The sequence below is a fragment of the Rhinopithecus roxellana genome, chromosome 19 (assembly GCF_007565055.1).
Source record: "Rhinopithecus roxellana isolate Shanxi Qingling chromosome 19, ASM756505v1, whole genome shotgun sequence".
Taxonomy (NCBI): Eukaryota; Metazoa; Chordata; class Mammalia; order Primates; family Cercopithecidae; genus Rhinopithecus; species Rhinopithecus roxellana.
In genome coordinates this window covers 82,449,488-82,471,104 of record NC_044567.1, presented here as the reverse complement: position 1 = coordinate 82,471,104, position 21,617 = coordinate 82,449,488, and the positions used below count along the sequence as shown (strand labels likewise).

The 21,617-nt window shown below is 37.8% G+C and overlaps 1 protein-coding gene across 1 annotated transcript in view; it reads left to right on the top strand.

Moving 5' to 3' along the window:
• Positions 1–16,494: 16,494 nt before the first annotated feature.
• Positions 16,495–21,617, top strand: part of ABCA10 (ATP binding cassette subfamily A member 10) — an 86,318-nt gene continuing 81,195 nt past the window's right edge. Inside the window, 4 exon segments of the mRNA XM_030922570.1 lie at positions 16,495–16,528; positions 19,821–19,871; positions 19,874–19,984; positions 20,657–20,760. Of these exon segments, the coding sequence (XP_030778430.1) occupies positions 16,495–16,528; positions 19,821–19,871; positions 19,874–19,984; positions 20,657–20,760 (300 nt within the window).

The window sequence follows — 21,617 nt, the reverse complement described above, 5'->3', positions numbered from 1 at the left end:
TAGAATTATCAGCAGTTATGTCTCTGAACCTGTCTTCTACTAGTATCATCAAGTGGATGAAGAAGATAATGGAAGTTCAGGTTTGAGGATTTGAGGGAAAGGTCAGTTTGGTACTTGTTAAGTTTGAGTTGCTCATTTAACATCCAAGTGGAGATGTCCAGTAAACAAAATAAATAAATATTAGGAGCAGTGTTAGTTTTGGAGCCCACTCACAAGCTGAGAGTCAAGGGGTATGGAATGGTATAGCAAGGCCCTAGCAGTAATGAAACATAGGTAATGTTAACTGAGGCACACTGCCAGAAGGCAAGGGGTCTTACCCAGAGTAAGGAAATTCTGAGAACAGATTTGAGAGCCAGTGGCACAAATCTTAGCTACTGAATAACTGAAAAGAGGAAATTGTAAAGTGAAATTGAGTTTGTGATTGATTTCTTGGGAAAGCACTGCTGGGAAAGAGGAAGACAGCTTTGGAAGGGGCCCATCCCTTGGAGGCTTGATGATGTAGAGAAGTCAGGCAGCTGAAGAGTTCTACAGAAACAAGTTACTATCACAGTCAGAAGACAGACCACCAAAATCTCCCTACATGGTACTATTTGCTAAATTGCATTTCACTGTACCCACAGAAGAGTGTGTTAGTTTGGAAACTAGGTTAGCCACTCCAAACCCTTCATTTCTTCTATTCCAGGACCATAGAATGGCCCATTGTTCCAGGTTCCTGTGGATGCTGAAATGAACTGCCTGTATTCCCCTTCAGAAATACAGAACTTATTTCTCCGGCCTCTGAGAGTGCTACCATAAAATAGGTCACAGTTTTCAACTCCCTAGGGCAGCCTTAGCAAACTAATACAAGCCCCATTCCAGAATCTGCTCCTAACTTCCTTCCTAATGGCCAGTAACAAGGATTAAGACATAAAGTAACTTGGCCAAAATTGTGCTGGTATTTCTGAGGGAAGAAACGTACTGTATCACACAAGAGCTGCAGGAGCCACATCTACCCATAAAAGCTAGGAGAATATGCATGGGACTGGATTCTAAGGGTGCATGATCAAATGATGCAGAATATAAAGTTGGATAAGAGTTTATTCAGAGTACTCTTCTGGCCTGAAGGATTTTTAATATCCTGGCAAGAATCCCAAGAGATGGTTCTTAGCAAGAACACACTGTTAAGATGGTTCCTGCATGGAAAAAGCAATGACCAACCCAAGGTCATGTATAAATATTGAAAAGCCTTGGTATATGATGCAAGAAAAGGGTGAAAACACCCAGAAAATCAGGCATCCTGTGTGGGTGTACTATATGAGTTTGGAAAACACAGTAGATTATTAAATTCAAACGAACAAGGAATGTACTATTGAAGGGCACACCAATATCACTATACAGCTGGTGGTGGCTGTCCTATGAGCTGATGGTAAGTGATACCATTATAACACCGGGCTCACAGAGAGCAATGGAGATGATAAAGTCCGGGCTAATAGAGGCCAGGTGGCAGCACTTAACTATTAGACAGCTAAGAAACCATGTGGACACAATTACTGTAAGAAGAACTACAGAGCTCTCAACACAGAACAACTCTGTTGAAAGTCTTACACCGAGAGACTTGACCAAATTTTAGCATGGCCTCTAGCAGCATAAGGCAGTGTCCCTAGGGTGATCGCAAGTCCCTATCCCCATTAAAAAACCTGTCTGAGAAAGCTAAATGCTACCAGAAAAAATCTACTTTTTGTGTAGCCAACACATGAAAACAGGCCCTTGATCTCCTTTCTTAGAGCATTGATTTACTAAAAGGAGCTTACAATTATAAATATGTGTCTCTTGCAGTTCACACGTTTCTTTTCTCCAACAACCTGGGAACCATTCTTTTTAAAAATAGTTGTCAAGAAAGATAAGGCCTCTGTCTTCCAGTCTCTGTGAGAGGATAGAATCCTAACTTTGATAATTGCCAGCTAAGAAACACAACTGACCTAATCACATTCACACTGACCAACCCTTTGTACTTTTCTATTTCTCTGACTCTGCTGAGTCCCTACAACCTCCCTACTCCCACTCTCCTTTTTAAACACCCCAGTCACCTCTGTACAGATCAGAAGGCAACTCAGCTCTTTCCTCTACTGTCAGTAGTTACCAAACATAATTTGTTTTCACTGCTTTAGTATTCAGGCCATGTTATCTTTGACAATAGCTAGGCTGTAGGGGATGGGGACAGTGATCCACAGTTACGGAGATATTTAATAGAACATTGCATCACTGGGGGCCAAATGAATGGATCATCAGCAGAGTACTCAGTCTTTACAGTTAAGTCAGTGATGGGTGATCAGGAGGTTGAAGACAATTGTGTCAACAAAAGGTCATGAGCCCTCTCTAGTTTCTGGATCTGAGCCAGTTTTTGTACCCACAACCCATTGAAAGAGAAGTTGGGTCCCTAGGAGGAGGGACCCTGCAAGGATATATGGTATTGGTTTCCTCAGACCTCCTCCAAAGTAACATATAGCCTTTAACTCAGGTAATTATATACTGGGGAAAGGGGAATGCCCAATCATTTTAAGGTCTGTTTACCACAGGGTCAAAGTTGACACAAGTCCAAAGACCCAAAGTATCATCATGGCCCCTCTGACAGAGTAGGGGGCATTTGAGGTCTAGGTAATAACTAAAATCTTAGCCTAGATCTAGTTCATAGAGAATCCATTAGTCTGTACACCTATCTGTCATGTCTTTACTCCCTGAATTTGTAATTGGAATAGATATGGGAGTTGGCACAACCCCCATTGTTTTCTTGACTTATGGGGTAAGAACTATCATCGTGTGTATACTAGTTTTCTAGGGCTGCTGTAACATAGGACCACAAATTGAGTGGCTTAAAACAACAGAAATTTATTCTCATACAGTTCTAGAGGCCAAAAGTCCAAAATCAAGATGTCAGCAGGGTTGGTTCATTTTTGGATACTCAGAGGGAGAATCAGTTCCATGACTCTTTTTCTAGCTTCTGGTAGTTTCTGGAATTTTATTTTTTATTTTTTATTTTTTTTTTGAGACAGAGTCTTGCTTTGTTGCCCAGGCTGGAGTGCAGTGGCATGATGTCTGCTCACTGCAAGCTCCGCCCGCCCTGGGTGCATGCCATTCTCCTGCCTCAGCCTCCCAAGTAGCTGGGACTGCAGGCGCCCACCACCACGCCTGATGATTTTTTTGTATTTTTAGTAGAGACGGGGTTTCACCATGTTTGCCAGGATGGTCTCAATCTCCTGACCTAGTGATCCACCCGTCTCAGCCTCCCAAAGTGCTGGGATTACAGGCATGAGCCACTGCGCCTGGCCAGAATTTTTTTTTTTTTTGACAGAGTCTCACTTTGTTGCCCAGGCTGAAGTGCATTTGCACGATCTCGGCTCACTGCAACCTCTGCCTCCCAGGTTCAAGCGATTCTCTTGCCTCAGCCTCCCGAGTAGCTGGGATTTCAGGTGCCTGCCACCATGCCCAGCTAATTTTTGTATTTTTTTGGTAGAGACAGGGTTTCACCATATTGGCCAGGCTGGTCTCAAACTCCTGACCTCGTGGTCTGCCCACCTTGGCCTCCCAAAGTGCTAGGATTACAGGTGTGAGCCACTGCGCCCAGCCAGTTGCTGGAAATTCTTGATGTTCTTTAGCTTGCAGATGCTTATCTCCAATCTTGTCACATAGCTGTCTTCCCTGTGAATGTCTTGTGTCTTCTTCAAAAGTCACCAGTCATTTTGAATTTAGGGTCCACCCTACTCCAATATTACCTTGTCTTTTTACATCTGCAAAGATCTTTTTTTAAAATACAGTCACATACTAAGGCTTTTAGGAAGGACATGAATTTTGGGAAACTACAGTAGGAAAATTGTCCTAGCCCCAGCCAAGATAGGAAACAAAAACATTTCATTTTGGAAGAGGGAATGGTAAAGGAATGGAAGAAATTAGTGCCACCCTTAAAGACCTAAAGATGCAAGTGGGAAGGAGATGGTCTTTATAATATTTCCATGTTAATACACTAATCTTGCTCCTGCAAAAATCCAATTCTAGAGGAGGATATTAGTCTAGAGAAAATTCAGACAACTGTTGGCTTCAGTTGCGTAGCTTAACCAGATGTGCTATGTTTGCCAGAGCTGTTTAAGAAGAGTTTCTGTCACGTGGTATACAACCACTGACTTGGCAAATGGCTCATTTTCCATTCCAATCAGAAACATTTTGAATTAATCTGGGGTGTACAAAAGTATACATTTTGCTTTGTCCTAAGGTTCTGTTTAAGGGTTTCCTTCTTTCTGCCAATAAATTCCAAAAGAGACCTGGTTCAGCTGCACATTTCCTAGAACATGACACTTGTCCACTCCATTGATGACATCATGGATTAAATGAGTAAGAAGTGGCTAGTACATTGGAAGCCTTGGTTAAACATTGTGCTGTAGAAAGAGTATATCAAAATCCAGTGCCATTAATATTTGACCAGAAAATAATAACTTTTGCCATCTCCCCTTTATCCAGAATATACTGGATTTCTCCTTAGGAAACGTGTTTTGCACCAAAGTTATTTGCTATTGTTTGATACAGGGTATGTTAACCTTGGCACTATTGACATTTTGGGCTGGATACTTTTTTGTTGTGAGAGGCTGTCCTGTGCGTAATAGGGCATTTGGAACATTCCTAGCCTCTTCCCACCAGATGCCAGTAGCACCCTCTCCCAAGTGACAACCAAAAATGTCTCCACACTTTGCCAAATATTTCCTGAGGGAGGGTTGGGGTGGGGGTAGGGGGAGGAAGACAAAATTACTCCCATTTGAAAATACTGATTTAATGCATTGATTTGGGTTGGAAATAGATTCATTTATCCAGAGGTGTCAGTGGAAAAGTTAGTTCTAACGATTTTCTGTAGTCTTTCCATACACAAGTAATGTTTCATACTCGGTGCTCAAAGCAGGTAGATTCTTGATTCTGGTTCACTCAGACTGAGGTAGTAGATAGAACATTTCAGTTCTAATCTTGTAATAAATACTTTCTATCAGAGTTTTATAGGCTCTATCTGCAGACTTATTCTCAAGGTCTTTGTGCATATTTGAATGCATGTCTTCTTTCAGTGCTGTTTTGAGTTAATCTTAGGTTATCTTTGAATATTTTGTGAACTATCTTCTTACATGTAAAGTTATTTATTTGCTATTCTTAAGTCATTTCTCAATGGGGTTCCCAATTTGGGACTACTCACTTTGGGCAGGGGGGGATCACTGTTTACATTATAAATATTAGAAGTAGTGCCCTCGATAAAAATAAACTGTTTATGAAGACAGTGTGGCAGATCCACAAGTTTGAATAGCTTTGCTTACATTTTGAAGTTCAAAGAAATAATCTTTTCAAGAAATCCTACTACTATTTGACTTGTGGCCATGGGGAATATAGTTATTGTAAGTTATCATAATAACTATATAGTTATTACAATAACTGTTTATATAGTTACTACGATATATTACTATAATATATATATAACTATATATATAGTTATTGTAAGATGCAAGCCCAGGATCTTATCTTTGTCCTCATGGTTATTTTCATGCAGCTGAGGATGTAAAACCTATACAGCAGACACTGAGACAGAATTTGAGAACTGAATTATATAGAAAGCCACTGAAAGTTTTCTTTTGCCTAGCTAAGGCACAACAGAATTTATAATGTACAATTTAAATTCAGAGTTGTAACTGTGCTGGGGGACAATGAATTTTTCACTGAAATGTGACAATGTCAAGATTATTTTAAAATATTGTATCTCTAACTTTAAAATTAAGTGTTTTTTGTTTGTTTGTTTAAATCTCAATAACCATGAGATACACAGTTTCTAATCCTGCCAGGTGGAAGCAGCATGATGCAAGGTGTGGGTGGGTGCCTAGTTAGTATGTCTAGTAGAAATGGGGCAGAAAAAGAGTGAAACTCTGACCACCAGATGGCAGCAGAGGCTTGTGCCAAAGGGATACCTTTCTGGTCCCAGAAAGGGGTGGGGTAAGGCCGCTTGAGCAGTGGCAGTGACAGCAAGGCAGTCTAAGAAGCCAGAACTGAATGAACTAAGAAGCCAGAACTGAACTCTTCTGAGCCAGAGTCACCCAAGTGCTAGTTCATTTGAGAACTGATGAGGCAGTAACAGAGTTCAAGAGGTCAGAACAAAGAGTAAGAGGGGTGAGCCAGAAGATAGTGCTAGCCATTCACCAAACTTAAAGAAGACAGAACAGCTAGAGGTTGAAAAGGACAGAAATGGTCCTTAGAAAGGGCAGGACAAGAACCTGAAGTTAGATGGTAATCATCAGTTATAAATCCCTCCTTTGGTCTCTTTGAGGAGCCACAAAATAGGAAACATTTCAGGCACTCTCCAAATGGCACAGAATCTTGTTATCTCTAATATTGAAAGTAAATTTTCTTGATAACTGGGGTAACTTGGAGGGAGATAGGCAGAGATGGTTAAAGGAAACCTCCAGGAATGGTGTTGTTTGAGTGTCATCTTTTTAAATAAAGGTATAACCATAGTCTCAAATCTAATTTTTTACTTCTCACTTCTTTTGCTTCAAAAAGTAAAACCAGTGATAGTCACATCCTTCAGAAAAATTAGGTAATTTTTTTTCCTTAAACAAACCATTACTTAAGAATTTCATTGATAATTCCCACTGGGAGAAAGCATCAAGATGAGCAAAAAACAAGTGGCATTTTAATTGGGATATTTAAGAAGTAAAACAATTCCAACTGTTAAAAGAGACTTGATGTATAAGAACTAAGCATTAAAAATGGTAATTAACATTAATTGAAGGTTTACTCTGTGAAAGCCATTGTTTCATTGCTCTATGCACATTTTGTAGACTATTATTTCATTGACCAGCAGCATCAAAATTAACTGGGGAGAATGATGCCAGCAAGATGGCGTAACAGAAGGCAACCCACTCATTACCCCTCCACCCTGCACAACAACAGTAATTCTGCACCACCAGCCTCACGATTCAGGTATAAGGTTGTGAAACCCCAGTGGATCCCACGACCTAGAGGTTGTTTTGAGAGTACAGACTAGCACCCTAGTGGCTGATCTGCTGATTTTGCTTCTGGATTGAAGCCTGGAAATGGCTCCATTCCCCAAGGAGCTTGGCTAAAAACCCATTTGGTCTTGAGCCTACAACCAAAACCATCTGCCAAGGAGTCCAGAAAGAATCATGTACGCTAGTGCCTCAACAGAGAGCCTCCTCTGACTGCAGACAATGAATCTGAAAGTTGCCCTGTGACTTGACTTCAGCCCATCTCTGCTGAAGTCCCAGCTCAGAACTGCTCACACAAGGACCTAGAGTGAGACTCGCCCATATCTTGCATCCTGGGAGCCTGAACTTCCATGTTGTGCTCTCCAGCCTTCGTCCCATAATAGATCCTGAGGGAAACCAGCCTCAGTTCTGATCCCTCTGCAGTCAGGGAACTAGCCCATCTGTGCAGAGACCTGCTGGGAGATGCATACTCATATGAGCCAATAAGATAGGCTTGCCAGCAGCCATTCTGCAGGAGATCCAAGGGTCCCCAGTCTCAGCCCTGGTCTCTCCTGCTGCAATCAAGGAACTACCTCACCTGTCCAGGGACTGTAGGAGATGGGCATCCATCTTAGCTACCAGAACAGTCTTCTGGGTTTAGGTTTCTGGCCAGATTTTTCATACAACCTGGGTACCCTCCTTGGGTCTTCCTCCGGTCTATCTGGGCTAGAAAGCTGCATAAATCTCAGAGCTCTCACAAGACTCACAGCAAACCTGGGCTTAGCATGCCCTTTAATGCTCTAATACTGAGACAGCTATACTGGTCTTGGGCTCAGGAAAGACAACAGTCAGTCTCCTTAGAGTCTGTGGAAGATCTCCTGAAGAAGAATGGACATAAACAAAACCAGATTGGGGAAACTAGAATAAATGCCTAATCCTTCAATGTGCAGACATTGTCACACATCCACAAGCATCCGGAACATTTAGGAAAATATGACCTTACCAAGTAGACAAAATGAGGCACCAGGGACTGGCCCTAAAGTGATGGAGATTGTGATCTTTAGACAAAAAATGTAAAATAGCTGTTTTAAGGAAGATCAATGAACTTCAAGAATATGCAGAAAAACAGTTCAGAAATTTATCAGATAATGTAATAAAGATTGAAATAATAATTAAAAAACCACAAACATGCTGGAGCTGAAAAATACAGGGAACATAATGAAAAATGAAATAGAGACCATCAAGAGCAGAAGTGATAAAATAGAATAAAAACATTAGTGAACTCAAAGACAGGCTATTTGGAAACAATCAGAGGAGGAAAAAAAGAATGAAAAGACAATGAAGAAGGCTTATGGAATTGATGGGGCAACATTAAAAGAGAAAATATTCCGGTTGTTGGAGTTAAAGAGAGAGTTGAGAAAGACAAAGCAGTGTGAAGTTTATTCAAATAAACGATAACAGAACTTTCCAAACCCGGAGAAAGATATAAATATACAGGAACTTGGAGATGAAAGCTCATCAATCAGATTCAACCCAAATAAAAATACCCCAAAATATATTATAATCAAACTTTGGAAGGTCAAAGACAAATAGAGGACCCTGAAAATAGAGAAACAAAAGAAGCAAATAACATATAAGGAAACTTCAATACACCTGACAACAAACTTTGCCAGCAGAAACCTTACAGGCCAGGATGGAGTGGGACATGATGTATTCAGAGTACTGAAGAAAAATAAAACTGCCAACCAAGAATACTGTATCCAGCAAAGCTGTCCTTCAGCAATGAAGGAGAGAAAAAGGCTTTACTAGACACACAAAAGCTGAGGGGAATTCACTACTATCAGACCTGTCCTGTAAAAAATGCTGAAGGGAGTTCTAATCTAAAGACAAGAATGCTAACATGATTGTTATTCTAATACTGTAATTGTGGAGCATAAACCACTTATATCCTTAGTATGAAGAATAAAAGATAAAACTATTAAAAATAGTAAGTGAAATTATTTGTTAAGAAATAGGCAATATAAAATGTAAAATATAAAAATTGTGACCTCAAAAATTCAAAATGTGGGAGGAGAATGGAATTAAGTGTACAGTTTTTTGTTATGTCTTTGCTATCAAAGTTAAGAAGTTATTTTATAATAACATGTCATAACTCAGATGTTTTTTGTCAGCCTTGTGGTAACCACAGAGCAAAAACCTATAATGGATATATTAAAAATAAAAGGCAAGGAATCAAAATACTACTAGAGAAAATCATTTACACACAAAGGAAGATTGTAAGAGAAGAAAGGGTCTGCAAAACAACTAGAAAGCAGGTGTCAAAATGGCAGCAGTAAGCCCTTATCTATCAATAATTAACTTGAATGTAAATGAAATAAATTCTTCAATCAAAAGACATAAAGTGGTGGCTGATTGAATAAAAAACAAAACCCAACTATCTGCTGCCTACAAAAGACTCACTACACTTGTAAAGACACACACAGATTGAAAGTGAAGAGATGGAAAAAGATAATTTATGCACGTAGAAATAAAAAAAAGTAGGAGGAGCTATACTTACATCTGATAAAATAACCAAAACTGTAAAATGAGATAAAGCCATTATATAATGATAAAGAGGCCAGTACAGCAAAAGGATATAATAATTATATATACATATGTACCCAACATAAGAGTACCGAAATATATAAAGCAAATATAAATAGATCTAAAAGGACAAATATACTACAATAAATAATTGTAAGGAACTGGAATAGAGAGATCATCCAGACAAAAAATCCACAAGGAAACATTATAATTAAACCACACATTAGACCAGGATGGACATAACAGACATTTACAAAACATTCTGTCCAACAGCAGCAGAATATACATCCTTCTCAATAGCACATGGAATATTCTCCAGGAAAGGTCATATGTTAGGCTACAGAACAAGTCTCAACAAGTTTAAAAGAATCAAAATTTTATCAAGTAGCTTTTCTGACCACAATGGAATAAAACTAGAAATCAGTAACAGGAGGAACTTTGGAAATGGTACAAATACATGGACATTAAACAACACTCTTGTGAGCCACTAATGGATCAATGGAGCAATTAAAAAGGAAATTTTTAAGAAAATTCTTGAGTCAAAAAGGGGGAACACAATATACTAGAACCAGTGGGATATAGCAAAAGCATTTTTAAGAGGGAAGTTTGTAGCAGTATTTGCCTACATCAAAAAAGTAGAAAGATCTCAAATAACCTAAAATGACAACTCGAGAAACTAGAATAACAGGAGCAAACTAACTTAAAATTAGTAGAATGAAATAGACAAATACACAGGAGAATGCCATTTGAAGACACAGGCACACAGAAGAGAGAATGCCATGTAATGACAACACAGATATTAGAGTTATGTATCTGCAAGTCAAGGAATGACAAGGGTTGCTGGCAATCACCAGAAGCTGGGAGAGAGAGCATGGCTTTTCAGATATGACAATGATTTTTGGACTTCTAGACTCTAACACTTTGAGCGAATCAATTTCTAAGGTACCCAGTTTGTGGTACTTTGTTATGGCAGCTCTAGGAAACTAATACAATGGAAATTTTGGAAAGTATAAGATACTTTATAAGATAAGGTAGCTTAAGAAAGCTGGCAGTGGCAATATTTTCTCATATGTAATTGCCAGACATATCTAAAGAAAGATGGAAGGAGAGAAGCCCTTGCTGTAGTCTGCTGAAGGAGAGAAGAGATTATAATAGAAGTTAACAATAAAATAAAAAGAGATAACCAAGAGAGCCAGATTTTTAGATTAGGTAATAGGATTTGATTGAAGGATTATGCAGCGGTGTTGAATTTAGAGAAAAATTGGCTCAGTTTCCTCTGGGAAATTAGAATGAAGTAGAGATGCGTGGAGGACAACTTCTGCCAAATTGCCTCTGATTGTTCATTAATTAGTACATTTACCTGCTGAAAGCCATCATGCTTTCAGGGGTCAAGGACTCAAGAGTAAGGAAGAGTTTGATGAGGAGGCGCTAGTTGGTATCATGTAATGTGGATGTGCATAAGCCTAAATCTGGGGTATTTCAACATTCTGACTCTGTAGCAGAACTGTATAATTATAAATATACAAAGGCTTAGAATGAAAAGGATCCAAATCCTATTATAAATGTGTAACAGAGACCTGAGGATTTTATATGACCTCTCCAAGGGACACAGACAATGAGTGACAGGTCTGCAATGCAGGTCTCAGACTCCTGACTGTACCATATTGAAGATTGAAATCCCTAAAATTATTGTCTTAGCGTGTTTTTTATTGCTACAATAGAACACCACAGATTTAGTTGTACCCAGCAGACTGGGTAATTTATAAAGAAAAGAAACTTATTTCTCACAATTTTGGAAGCTGAGAAGTCCAAGAGCATGGCACTGGTATCTGGTGAGGGTCATCCCACGGTGGAAAGGTGAAAGGTGAATGAGACACAGAGAGAGAGAATTGGGCCTAACTCATCCTTTTATCAGGAGTCCATTCCCAAGATAATGTATTAATCTATTCATGAGGGTGGAGCCCTCATGACCTAATCACCACTTCTAAAGGCTACACTTCTCAATACTGTTTCATTTGTAATTAAATTTTAACATGAATTTTAGAGGAGACATTCAAATCACAGCAATTATAGAAATAAAAAATATTTTAAAAATTTGGTGATTAGGAAGGGTGTATGTCTGTATTATAGTATGATTTTAGTTGTTTTCCCCACCCATTTAACTGAATATTACCATTAATGTCTGGGATTGGAACCAGGTTAAGTTTCATGTTGTCTATTTCATGAACGTTTACTTCTAGTAATGATTTTGCCTGAATAGGAAGAGAAATGTCACTAACAACAAAGTAAAGCGATTAAAGTATGCTTCCTTTGTTGTTAGTAACATTTACAATTAAAGGAACCATTTATTTCTGTATTCCTAATGAAAATTTGAAGAGTCTCTGAGTCCTTTACCTTTTCTGTCTCTGTCATGTTCATGAATGGTCATTAGCTTCTGTATCCATACCAAGAAATGTATTCTTATAGTTAAAATCACATAGTAAGATTTTCAGCATTGATAAAGAGGGATTATTTGCCATTCTGAGAATATCCAATTTAGTTGTAGCTGAAAAAAAAGTAACAAAATCATTAAAGTTATGCCCGTCTAGTCTATACCACTACACTTTTAAAATGGGTATTAGATATCATTGTCTTGATTAGTACGATTTTCATAGTGGTAGTTGAGAATGAGGGATCTTGGAGTCCAAACGCTATTCTGGACTCATCTGTTGGCTTCACACTTATTTAAACATCTGCAAATAACTTCATCTGTTAACCCCACCTTTCAAATTTGTTTAACGGATATAAATAGAGTACCAACTTTGTAGGTTTGCTTTAAGTATCAAATGGGAGAATTCATTTAAACTCTTAGAACACTTTCTAGTACATAGGAATTAGTGAATACAAGGAACCATTTAACTGAAATGTAGTTAACTTTCAGATAAAACTTTCTCATTGGAACGATTCAGATTTCTGAGATGAGCAATCCTCATTTTGTCTCTCTGTGTTCAACTTTCTCTTTAATTTGCTCCTTTTTTAGCTTGGCTGTCAAATTTTTAATTATTAAAAGTCATGCAATTGTAAATATGTAGTTATCTATGCAATTGTAAATATGTGGGTTTTTCTTTTTGAATTTGATCTCTTTTTTGTGTGTATGCCAAAAAGATAGAGCAATAAACAAATACCACATAACACATTCAGCCAACAATTCATTAAGCTCTCTGAAGAGTAACTGGACAAGAAGAAAAACATAGGAAAAAAAACAACAGAATTTTTTGGCATGTTCTACACACAGACCATGGCTTTTCAGAAGCCAAACTGAATAAAAACAGTTTTAAAAGAGACAACCATTTGTAGAGCAGTCCTTGAAGGATTCTCCATTGTTTTCCTGGACAAAAAGAGACCAGTGGATCCAAGTGCTTCTAAATACTTCTCTCTTATTTTCTTAACTGTAAGTTAAAATTTGTTTTACATTTTCACTTTGCATAAGGTTATTAAGATATAAAGTATATAGCCAATGCCAAACATATTGATTGAAATTTTTAGAATTACAAATTTTTGTAATTTATGTTATAGTACTAGTGATTTTATTTTAAAAACTTATGTAACATTTTAGTGTGATAAATGAAAGATGGATGGATTCAGAGGTGTATATAAATATTATCAGACAATAAATTCTCTCTCTGACACTGCTCTGAATATCCTTCGGAGAATTTGTAAGGTTTTACTTCTTTAGAATGTGTGAGCATTACAGCAAGTTCCTTTTTTGTGTGTTCTTTTGTTCTTTTAAAATGTTTTTGTGGTTTGCTTATGGAGCTATTTAAGTAGACCTCTGTATCCATAAAGTGAAGATTGGTGTCTTAATGTTTCTACTTTCTTAAGTTAGAATGTAGAGATTATATTGGGTTTTGCTGGCTTTGCATTTTATTTTATGAAAAAAGGGAAATATAGCAAGTTCTCTCCGAACATTGTAACTTGTATGTAACATCAACATTTATTCAAATGGACTTCAGTAGTCATAGTTGTGATACTAAATGATCAGTTCTGGATTTTCAAACTGAAAACAAAGAATAAGGATCATTATTACAAATCAATTACTCTAGTCATATTAGCTAATGTTTTTGGTTTTAATCTGTATGTGTCTTACATATTTACTTCATAAATGGAGATTTAAAAAGAGGAATTAGCTTTTTGGGATTCTAAGAATGACCATAGTGTTTTCGACTTTGCTTTGCTCAGTGGTTAACAAGATATCAAATAAATGTGCCAAATGTGCAATTCAAAATAAGACTGCTTGTGGTCAAATTGCTGACTGACAAGGAACAGCAAAGTGGTTTCTTCCTGTTAAACTTCTTTTTCTTAACAAGTAAAGAGAAAGTGGTTTTTGGATTCTAAACACTGCTAAGATCTTATTGAGGGATTTACTTTAGGTGGATGTAATGTCAAGATTTCACAGAAAAAAAGTGACTCCTGAGACAAAAGGAGAAAAGACTTATATACTATCGCCTTTATCTCCCTCATAGCCATAAAAGCCTGGAGAGAAATAGCAACTGAGAAGACATTTTACAATCACTAATACTTTATATTCTTTTAAAAAATCCTGATTGAATATGTTACTACAATGTCATATAAGGCATTTAGTTGGTGCATCTGAAAATTATGCTTTCAAAATGTTCAAAGGCTTTCTGTAACTGAACTTCCTTTTTTTCTTTTTTCCCCTAGTTATTGCTCTACAATATTTACTTTACCCTGTTAATGAACAGGACAAAATGGTTAAAAAAGAGATGAGTGTGTGTCAACAAATTCAGGCTCTTCTGTACAAGAATTTTCTTAAAAAATGGAGAATAAAAAGAGAGAGTTTATTGGTATGATTCACTATATATATATTTTTTCATGGTTAATAAATGAAAATCCATCATATGGTATTATGTCATCTTTATTTTCTTGTTTATAAATTCTGATTTTTAATTATCATACTGGCTAGTTGATTTGAGATTCTAAATACTGCAAAATGATATATTTTGCAAAATAGGATAATATTTGTATCAAAGGTGAAATTAACTAAAGAGCTCATCTGCCGGGCGCGGTGGCTCAAGCCTGTAATCCCAGCCCTTTGGGAGGCCGAGACGGGCGGATCACGAGGTCAGGAGATCGAGACCATCCTGGCTAACACGGTGAAACCCCGTCTCTACTAAAAAAAATACAAAAAAAACTAGCCGGGCGAGGTGGCGGGCGCCTGTAGTCCCAGCTACTCCAGAGGCTGAGGCAGGAGAATGGCGTAAACCCGGGAGGCGGAGCTTGCAGTGAGCTGAGATCCGGTCACTGCACTCCAGCCCAGGCGACAGAGCGAGACTCCGTCTCAAAAAAAAAAAAAAAAAAATCTGACAGCTCCTGAAAAATAATCTCTTGCAGAATAGAATCAGCCATTTTCCACATAATTAATGCATTCAAATCTCAGAGTCATTCTGATTTACCCCCTTAGCTAACTTCTGTGTTGGGGGCAGGGACAGCCAAGGGAAAGATAAGCTAGGCAAAATAAAATAGATTTTTAAATGGGCAAACCCTGATACTATTTGGGAACATTTCGATTAATGTCATGTTATTTGGTAAGGCTGGGAAAATATCTATGAGTAAAAATTTGCAAACTTTTTTTGGAATCTCTTCAAAGCCACGCTTTTTGTCAACATGGAGTGGTTTCATGGAACAAGATCACAGATTGTCAATACCTTTGCATTCTGTTGAGTTTCTTGTATGCTGACATGAATATTAAGACATTGCTTTGTGTTACTATGAGACATAACTGGATCTGCATTGACCATGTAGAGATTGCAGTCTGTTCAGAAATAGTCAATACCATTTCAGTGGGAACTAACAGGATTCATATCGTCCTTTTAAATCTCTGCAATAGCTTCTGAAGCAGTTCAATCAAATATTTTGGTTCGTATACTGAAGAAGGATACATCTATATTTATCACTCACTAGAATTAAAAAAAATATGAATCCAGAAATGTGGAAATATTGGTACAATAAACACCTATACATCCACCATCCAGATTTGACAGCTGTTAACATCTTGCCAGCTTTGCTTCATCTCTCTGTCTCCTCTTCTTCCCCAAAATATATGTAATGGCTAAATATTTTAGCTAGTGTCTCAAAAAATTAAGAACCTGGTTCCCTACATCACCACTATCCCACTACACAAAATTACAAATAATTCCATATCATCTAGTTCCATGGCCAAATTCAATTTTCCAGATTTCCCCCAAAATGTCTTTTAAGGTTGATTTGTTCAGGAACCAATGAGACAAAACTAGTTTTCCTGTTGAATATTCCATGTTATCTTTTTATCTGATTGCCTGTCCATGTTGTCATTTAAGTCATCCCTTTATCATCTATATTTTTTGTAAGCAGTGAGTTGGCTCTAAAAGCAGGATCCCATTCTGGTTAAATATTTTTGGCAAGAATATCTTCTATAAGATGCCATATACTTACGTTGCTTCAAATATGAGGATGTAAAATCAGTGGCAGTCCCACTAATAGGGATGCTAAATCACTGGGTTAAGATTGATTACAATTGTTGATATTATCTCAAAAGTTGTGTATTTTTGAAAAGGTGTTGTTTTCTTTAAAGGATAGCTATTAATTGGGACAGAAAAAAATTACAGACTGAAATGAAGCTATGCTCAATGACAATACATTCTGCCTTAAAAATGTGTTTGGATGTTTCTCACTGGTCTGGACCACGTTATACCATGGCTTATTTCTCTTTTGTGTGCTGGAGGAATGGACAATAGCATTGTTTCTAGGGCTATATTTATGCATCTATTCGGAACACTTCAGAGCTACCCGTTTTCCTGAACAGCCTCCTGAAGTCCTGGGAAGTGTGGATCAGTTTAATGACTCTGGCCTGGTAGTGGCATATACACTAGTCAGTAACGTAACACAAAGGATAATGAATAAGATGGCCTTGGCTTCCTTTATGAAAGGTGTGTTGTCCAATAACCAATGTTTCAGTATTATGTGGCTTAATTATCAAGTTCTTTTTGCAGGTTGAATTTACTTATCTAGCTTATGGGTCAGTCATTCTCAACTGAGGCAAAGATTCTCATTATATATACAGTACAGGGGTTAGTGTGAGGCTAAGGGTAGGTGGGTAAGAGATGAAATAGATTTACTTTTTTTTTTTTTTTTTTTTTTAATGACACACATGCCATTTGCCCTTTATACTAGAACATGTTGTTGCAGTAGGAAGAAAAAAAAAAAAAAAAGATTTGACCTATTTTAGATGACACAAATTTCACTTTTCCCAAACTTAACTTAAAAAACTTTCTATTTGGGCCGGGCGCGGTGGCTCAAGCCTGTAATCCCAGCACTTTGGGAGGCCAAGACGGGCGGATCACGAGGTCAGGAGATCGAGACCATCCTGGCTAACACGGTGAAACCCCGTCTCTACTAAAAATACAAAAACTAGCCGGGCGAGGTGGCGGGCGCCTGTAGTCCCAGCTACTCGGGAGGCTGAGGCAGGAGAATGGCGTAAACCCGGGAGGCGGAGCTTGCAGTGAGCTGAGATCTGGCCACTGCACTCCAGTCCGGGCGACAGAGCGAGACTCCGCCTCAAAAAAAAAAAAAAAAAAAAAAAAAAAAAAAAAAAACTTTCTATTTGGGTTGGTATTCTATAATTTAAAGAGTTTCAAAAATTTTTAAGGATTTTTAATTATTTTCAATTGAGATTGAAATAAATATAGTTCCCAGTATATAGGAATTATAAATCAAAGATGCTTGAAATTCAAACTCAAGCTTAGCAGTGGCGTTAAAAAAGCATTACTGTTTGGTGTATAAAAATAGTTAAAATGTATAGCTCAGGGCATGTAAAATCTATTTAAAATCAAATCAGGTATTGGCTACTGAAAGTCAACAAATTCACGGCCCTTGATCATAGAGTAGTGAGGCGCCTTTTTTTCCCCCCCATAAGACTTTTTCTGCATATCTGGACTCAGAAAATAGATGTCTCTATGTTATGTAGGCTGCTGCATTAATTTGATGTATGCATCTTATAAAGAAATAAGAACACCTGAGAGTCATACTTACTGTGTGAGACCTTTGCCTACCATCCTTTATATCTCTACTGCCATTAGGAGTAACTACTGGCTGTCAGTTGTGGTCTCTGGCCTGCTCCATAGAGGCCTTTGCTCCTGCATAGGGAAGGTATCAGGATAAAATGTTCTTTTCTTCAGTAATCTTAGCCTACCATCAAATTTCTCTTGTTGTTAGCTCTCATTCTGCTAGCGTTCTGAACATTGACCATTTCATCCTTTTGTACATTTTATCCAATCTGTTAATATCTCAGCTCTAATCACTGCTTTTTCTTGTCTTTCTGAAACTTCTTTAGTTTTTTGGTGTCTGGATTGCCATTCCAAGGGACACCTCCAAACTCGGAATTTTAATTATTTTATGCAAGTTGCTAATATTCTGTGCCTAACCTATCCAAGCTTTGGAATGGGTATTGTTATCCCTGGCTGCTTTACCCTGTTTTGTAATTCTTCACTGAAGTTTCTGGAGCTTTGACTTCGGTCAGCCTCCCTTACTTGCATTGTTTACATGTTCTGCCTCACCACAGTGTTGATTCTGCCCTGATCTGTCTCTACTCGTTTCCTTTGTGTTGTCATTTACCTCATTTGTTCTGAACTCATGAAGCATTTACTGAAGCCTCAGGGACTATTCTTCCTGTATGCACAGTGTAAGCTAATTACCACTTTCTGTCTTAGTCTCATGGACCATTGGACTCTGCCTCTTTCTTATATAAAATACTTCATTCCAGCTACCATGCTGGCCTGTTCCAACCACAGCTCCTCTCTCACTGTCTTACTCTACATTTATCTAACTCTTGCTTTTTAGCATAAGTATTCATGGTTTGGCCTTGACAGTATTTTTTATACCTCTAGAAAAAATCAGTGATGTTGAGGCCGGGTGCGGTGGCTCAAGCCTGTAATCCCAGCACTTTGGGAGGCCGAGACGGGCGGATCACGAGGTCAGGAGATCGAGACCATCCTGGCTAATACGGTGAAACCCCGTCTCTACTAAAAAAATACAAAAAAACTAGCCGGGCGCGGTGGCGGGCGCCTGTAGTCCCAGCTACTTGGGAGGCTGAGGCAGGAGAATGGCGTAAACCCGGGAGGCGGAGCTTGCAGTGAGCTGATATCCGGCCACTGCACTCTAGCCTGGGCGACAGAGCGAGACTCCGTCTCAAAAAAAAAAAAAAAAAAAAAAAAAAAAAATCAGTGATGTTAGCATTGTCCTCATAAAAGTTTTACCACCTGACTCTATATTTGGAAGGATGAGGAGTTTTGAAAGGTATGGCTACAGCATAAAATAAACAGCTTTTTCATCTTAATGTAGACTTCAACCTGAGTGGAATTTAAAATTAATAAAATTTTGAGAACATAATACATAAACATGTAAAAAAGGAGGCACTAACTGGACTTCAGTGATTTTCAAGGCTTCTGTTAGTAATATATCTATTAAACACTTATTGGGTGGATTACTCCTGCAGAGTGTAAACTCATTCATTATGCACTGATTACTATAAACTTAATTCTTAGAGAGTGTTCTTGACCTCAGAGAATCTGTAGGTAGACTATACTTTTTGGTTTTTGTACTCTGATTCTTTGTATACAATTTACTTCTAGCATACTATTTTCATGTGATAGATATCAGTTTATAATCTCAGCAGAAAAAAATAAAACACGAAATTCTCAGTATTTGTATTGCTTACTTTAAATATTTTTCCTTTTAATTCTTAAATTATTTTAGTTACTAAAGTAATATCTACTTTTAAAAAAAGTTGAATAGTATAAACTTGTATGAAGCAAAAATATGAGAGCTTTTCCTTTCGTCTTCACCACTGCTTCCTCTCCTCCCCTACCCCTCGTTCAAATTGTGTGTATCTTTTAAGGCAAATATGCACATGGTCATACATAGAATATGTTTGTATGCTTACATAGGCACACAAATTCAGTTTTTCTTTACCAAAATGAGATCACACTAAAAACAATATGCTACAAATTTTTAAAAGACAATATATCCTTTGTGTCTTTTCATGTATTTACACTGAACTTAAAACAATCGAGTTTCACTCAGCCTTTTACTAAGAGGCAACTATCCAGAAATAGTATGTAATACCACTAATTTTATATAAAACAAGCAATTGTATTTTGTTTTTGTGTCCTCTAGTAATAAGTTTACATAATCTTATTTATTTATATTTTTCATACATGGTAGGAAGAACAGTCATTGGGACACCAGACGAAGAGACCATGGATATAGTACTTCCAAAAAGTACCATCAAATGGTGGGAGTTATATTTCGTGATACTTTCTCATATCAGCTGAAGTTTAATTGGGGATATAGAATCCCAATTATAAAGGAACACTCTGAATACACAGGTAACTGTACAAAAACTGATTATAATTTGTTTTTGATACTTCACGGAATCCCCTGTTTGGAATGACTGCTAGGAATATTAATACAACCAAGTAAATAATATACATTTCCCCCTGAACTTAATCATCAGTCTGTAACTTAGGATGAGTCTCATTATTTTGGCAACTATTCATACGTCCCCCCCCGTTTTTTTTTTTTTTTTTTTTTTTTTTTTGAGATGGAGTCTCCCTCTGTCACCCTGGCTGGAGTACAGTGGCGCGATCTTGGCTCACTGGAACCTCCGCCTCCCAAGTTCAAGTGATTCTCCTATCTAAGCCTCTGAAGTAGCTGGGAGTACAGGCACACACCACCACACTCGGCTAAATTTTTTGTATTTTTAGTAGAGATGGGGTTTCACCATGTTGGTCAGGCTGGTCTCGAACTCCTGACCTCAAATGATCCACCTGCCTCGGCCTCCCAAAGTGGTGGGATTACAGGCGTGAGCCGCTGCACCTGGCATCATGTATTCTTGTTTCTCCAATTTTGCAGAGTACTTTAAAAATCCTCTATATCATGTAATCATAGGCTTTGAGCTAACATTTAGATATTTTTATTTTTGAGCCAAAGTTAAAGTTTTGATTCCAGCAATTGACTCCATTATATAACTATGGACATGTTTTTCTTCTTCCTTAAAGAACACTGTTGGGCCATGCATGGTGAAATTTTTTGTTACTTGGCAAAGTACTGGCTACATGGGTTTGTAGCTTTTCAAGCTGCAATTAATGCTGCAATTATAGAAGTAAGTGCCTAACTTCAAAGCTATATTTTAAATCTGTATTTTTCCCTCTTTTAAAATATCTGCCTCATCCCCTACCCTACTCATACACTCTTAGGAGGTAATACTTTGCCTCTCATCCTCAGAGAAAATAAAAGCTGTCAGATGGGAATGTCTCCTAACTAACATAAACCCTATGAAACTACAGACCTACAACCCCCTACACCCATTATTTTCCTTCTCTTTCTTCATCCCTAATGTCTTTCCTCAGTTCGTGGTCTGGATCGCATCCCTCCCAACTTCATCAGCAAAGTTCAACTGTGGACTTTTGTTTCTGTCTCCTCTTTTCAATCTCTGCCTTTCTGCTAGATTCTTCTCTTCAGGATTTAAAATTAAGTTCTTCACTTATGGTTGAGACCTTCCTTTATCCACTTTCCTCTTCACACGACTACCCTAACTTCCCTCTATTAAGGGATAAGTTTCTTGAAAGGGTTGTCCTCCTTTGACTCAACTCAAGTCAATATTATCTATCCCTACCACACCATCAAAAGGGCTTTTTCTAAGGTAAATAACAACTGCCATGTCAATTAACAACTTTTTCATTCCTCTTCTTACTTGATTTCTCAACTAAATAACATAGGATTCACCTAATTTCCCTTCTCTGTTTCTAGCCTTTCCCTCTCAGTCTTCTTGCCAACTTATCTCCCCTTACACTCCTACATCTCTCTATCTGTAGTTTCACGAAGTTCTATCCCAGGCCTCTCTTTCTATCCTATATGTTTTCTCTAGATGGTCTCATTCATCCCCATACTTCTAATTATAATTTATATGCTGATAACTCCAAGAACTCTAACTTGTAGACTAGCAACATTTTTCTATAA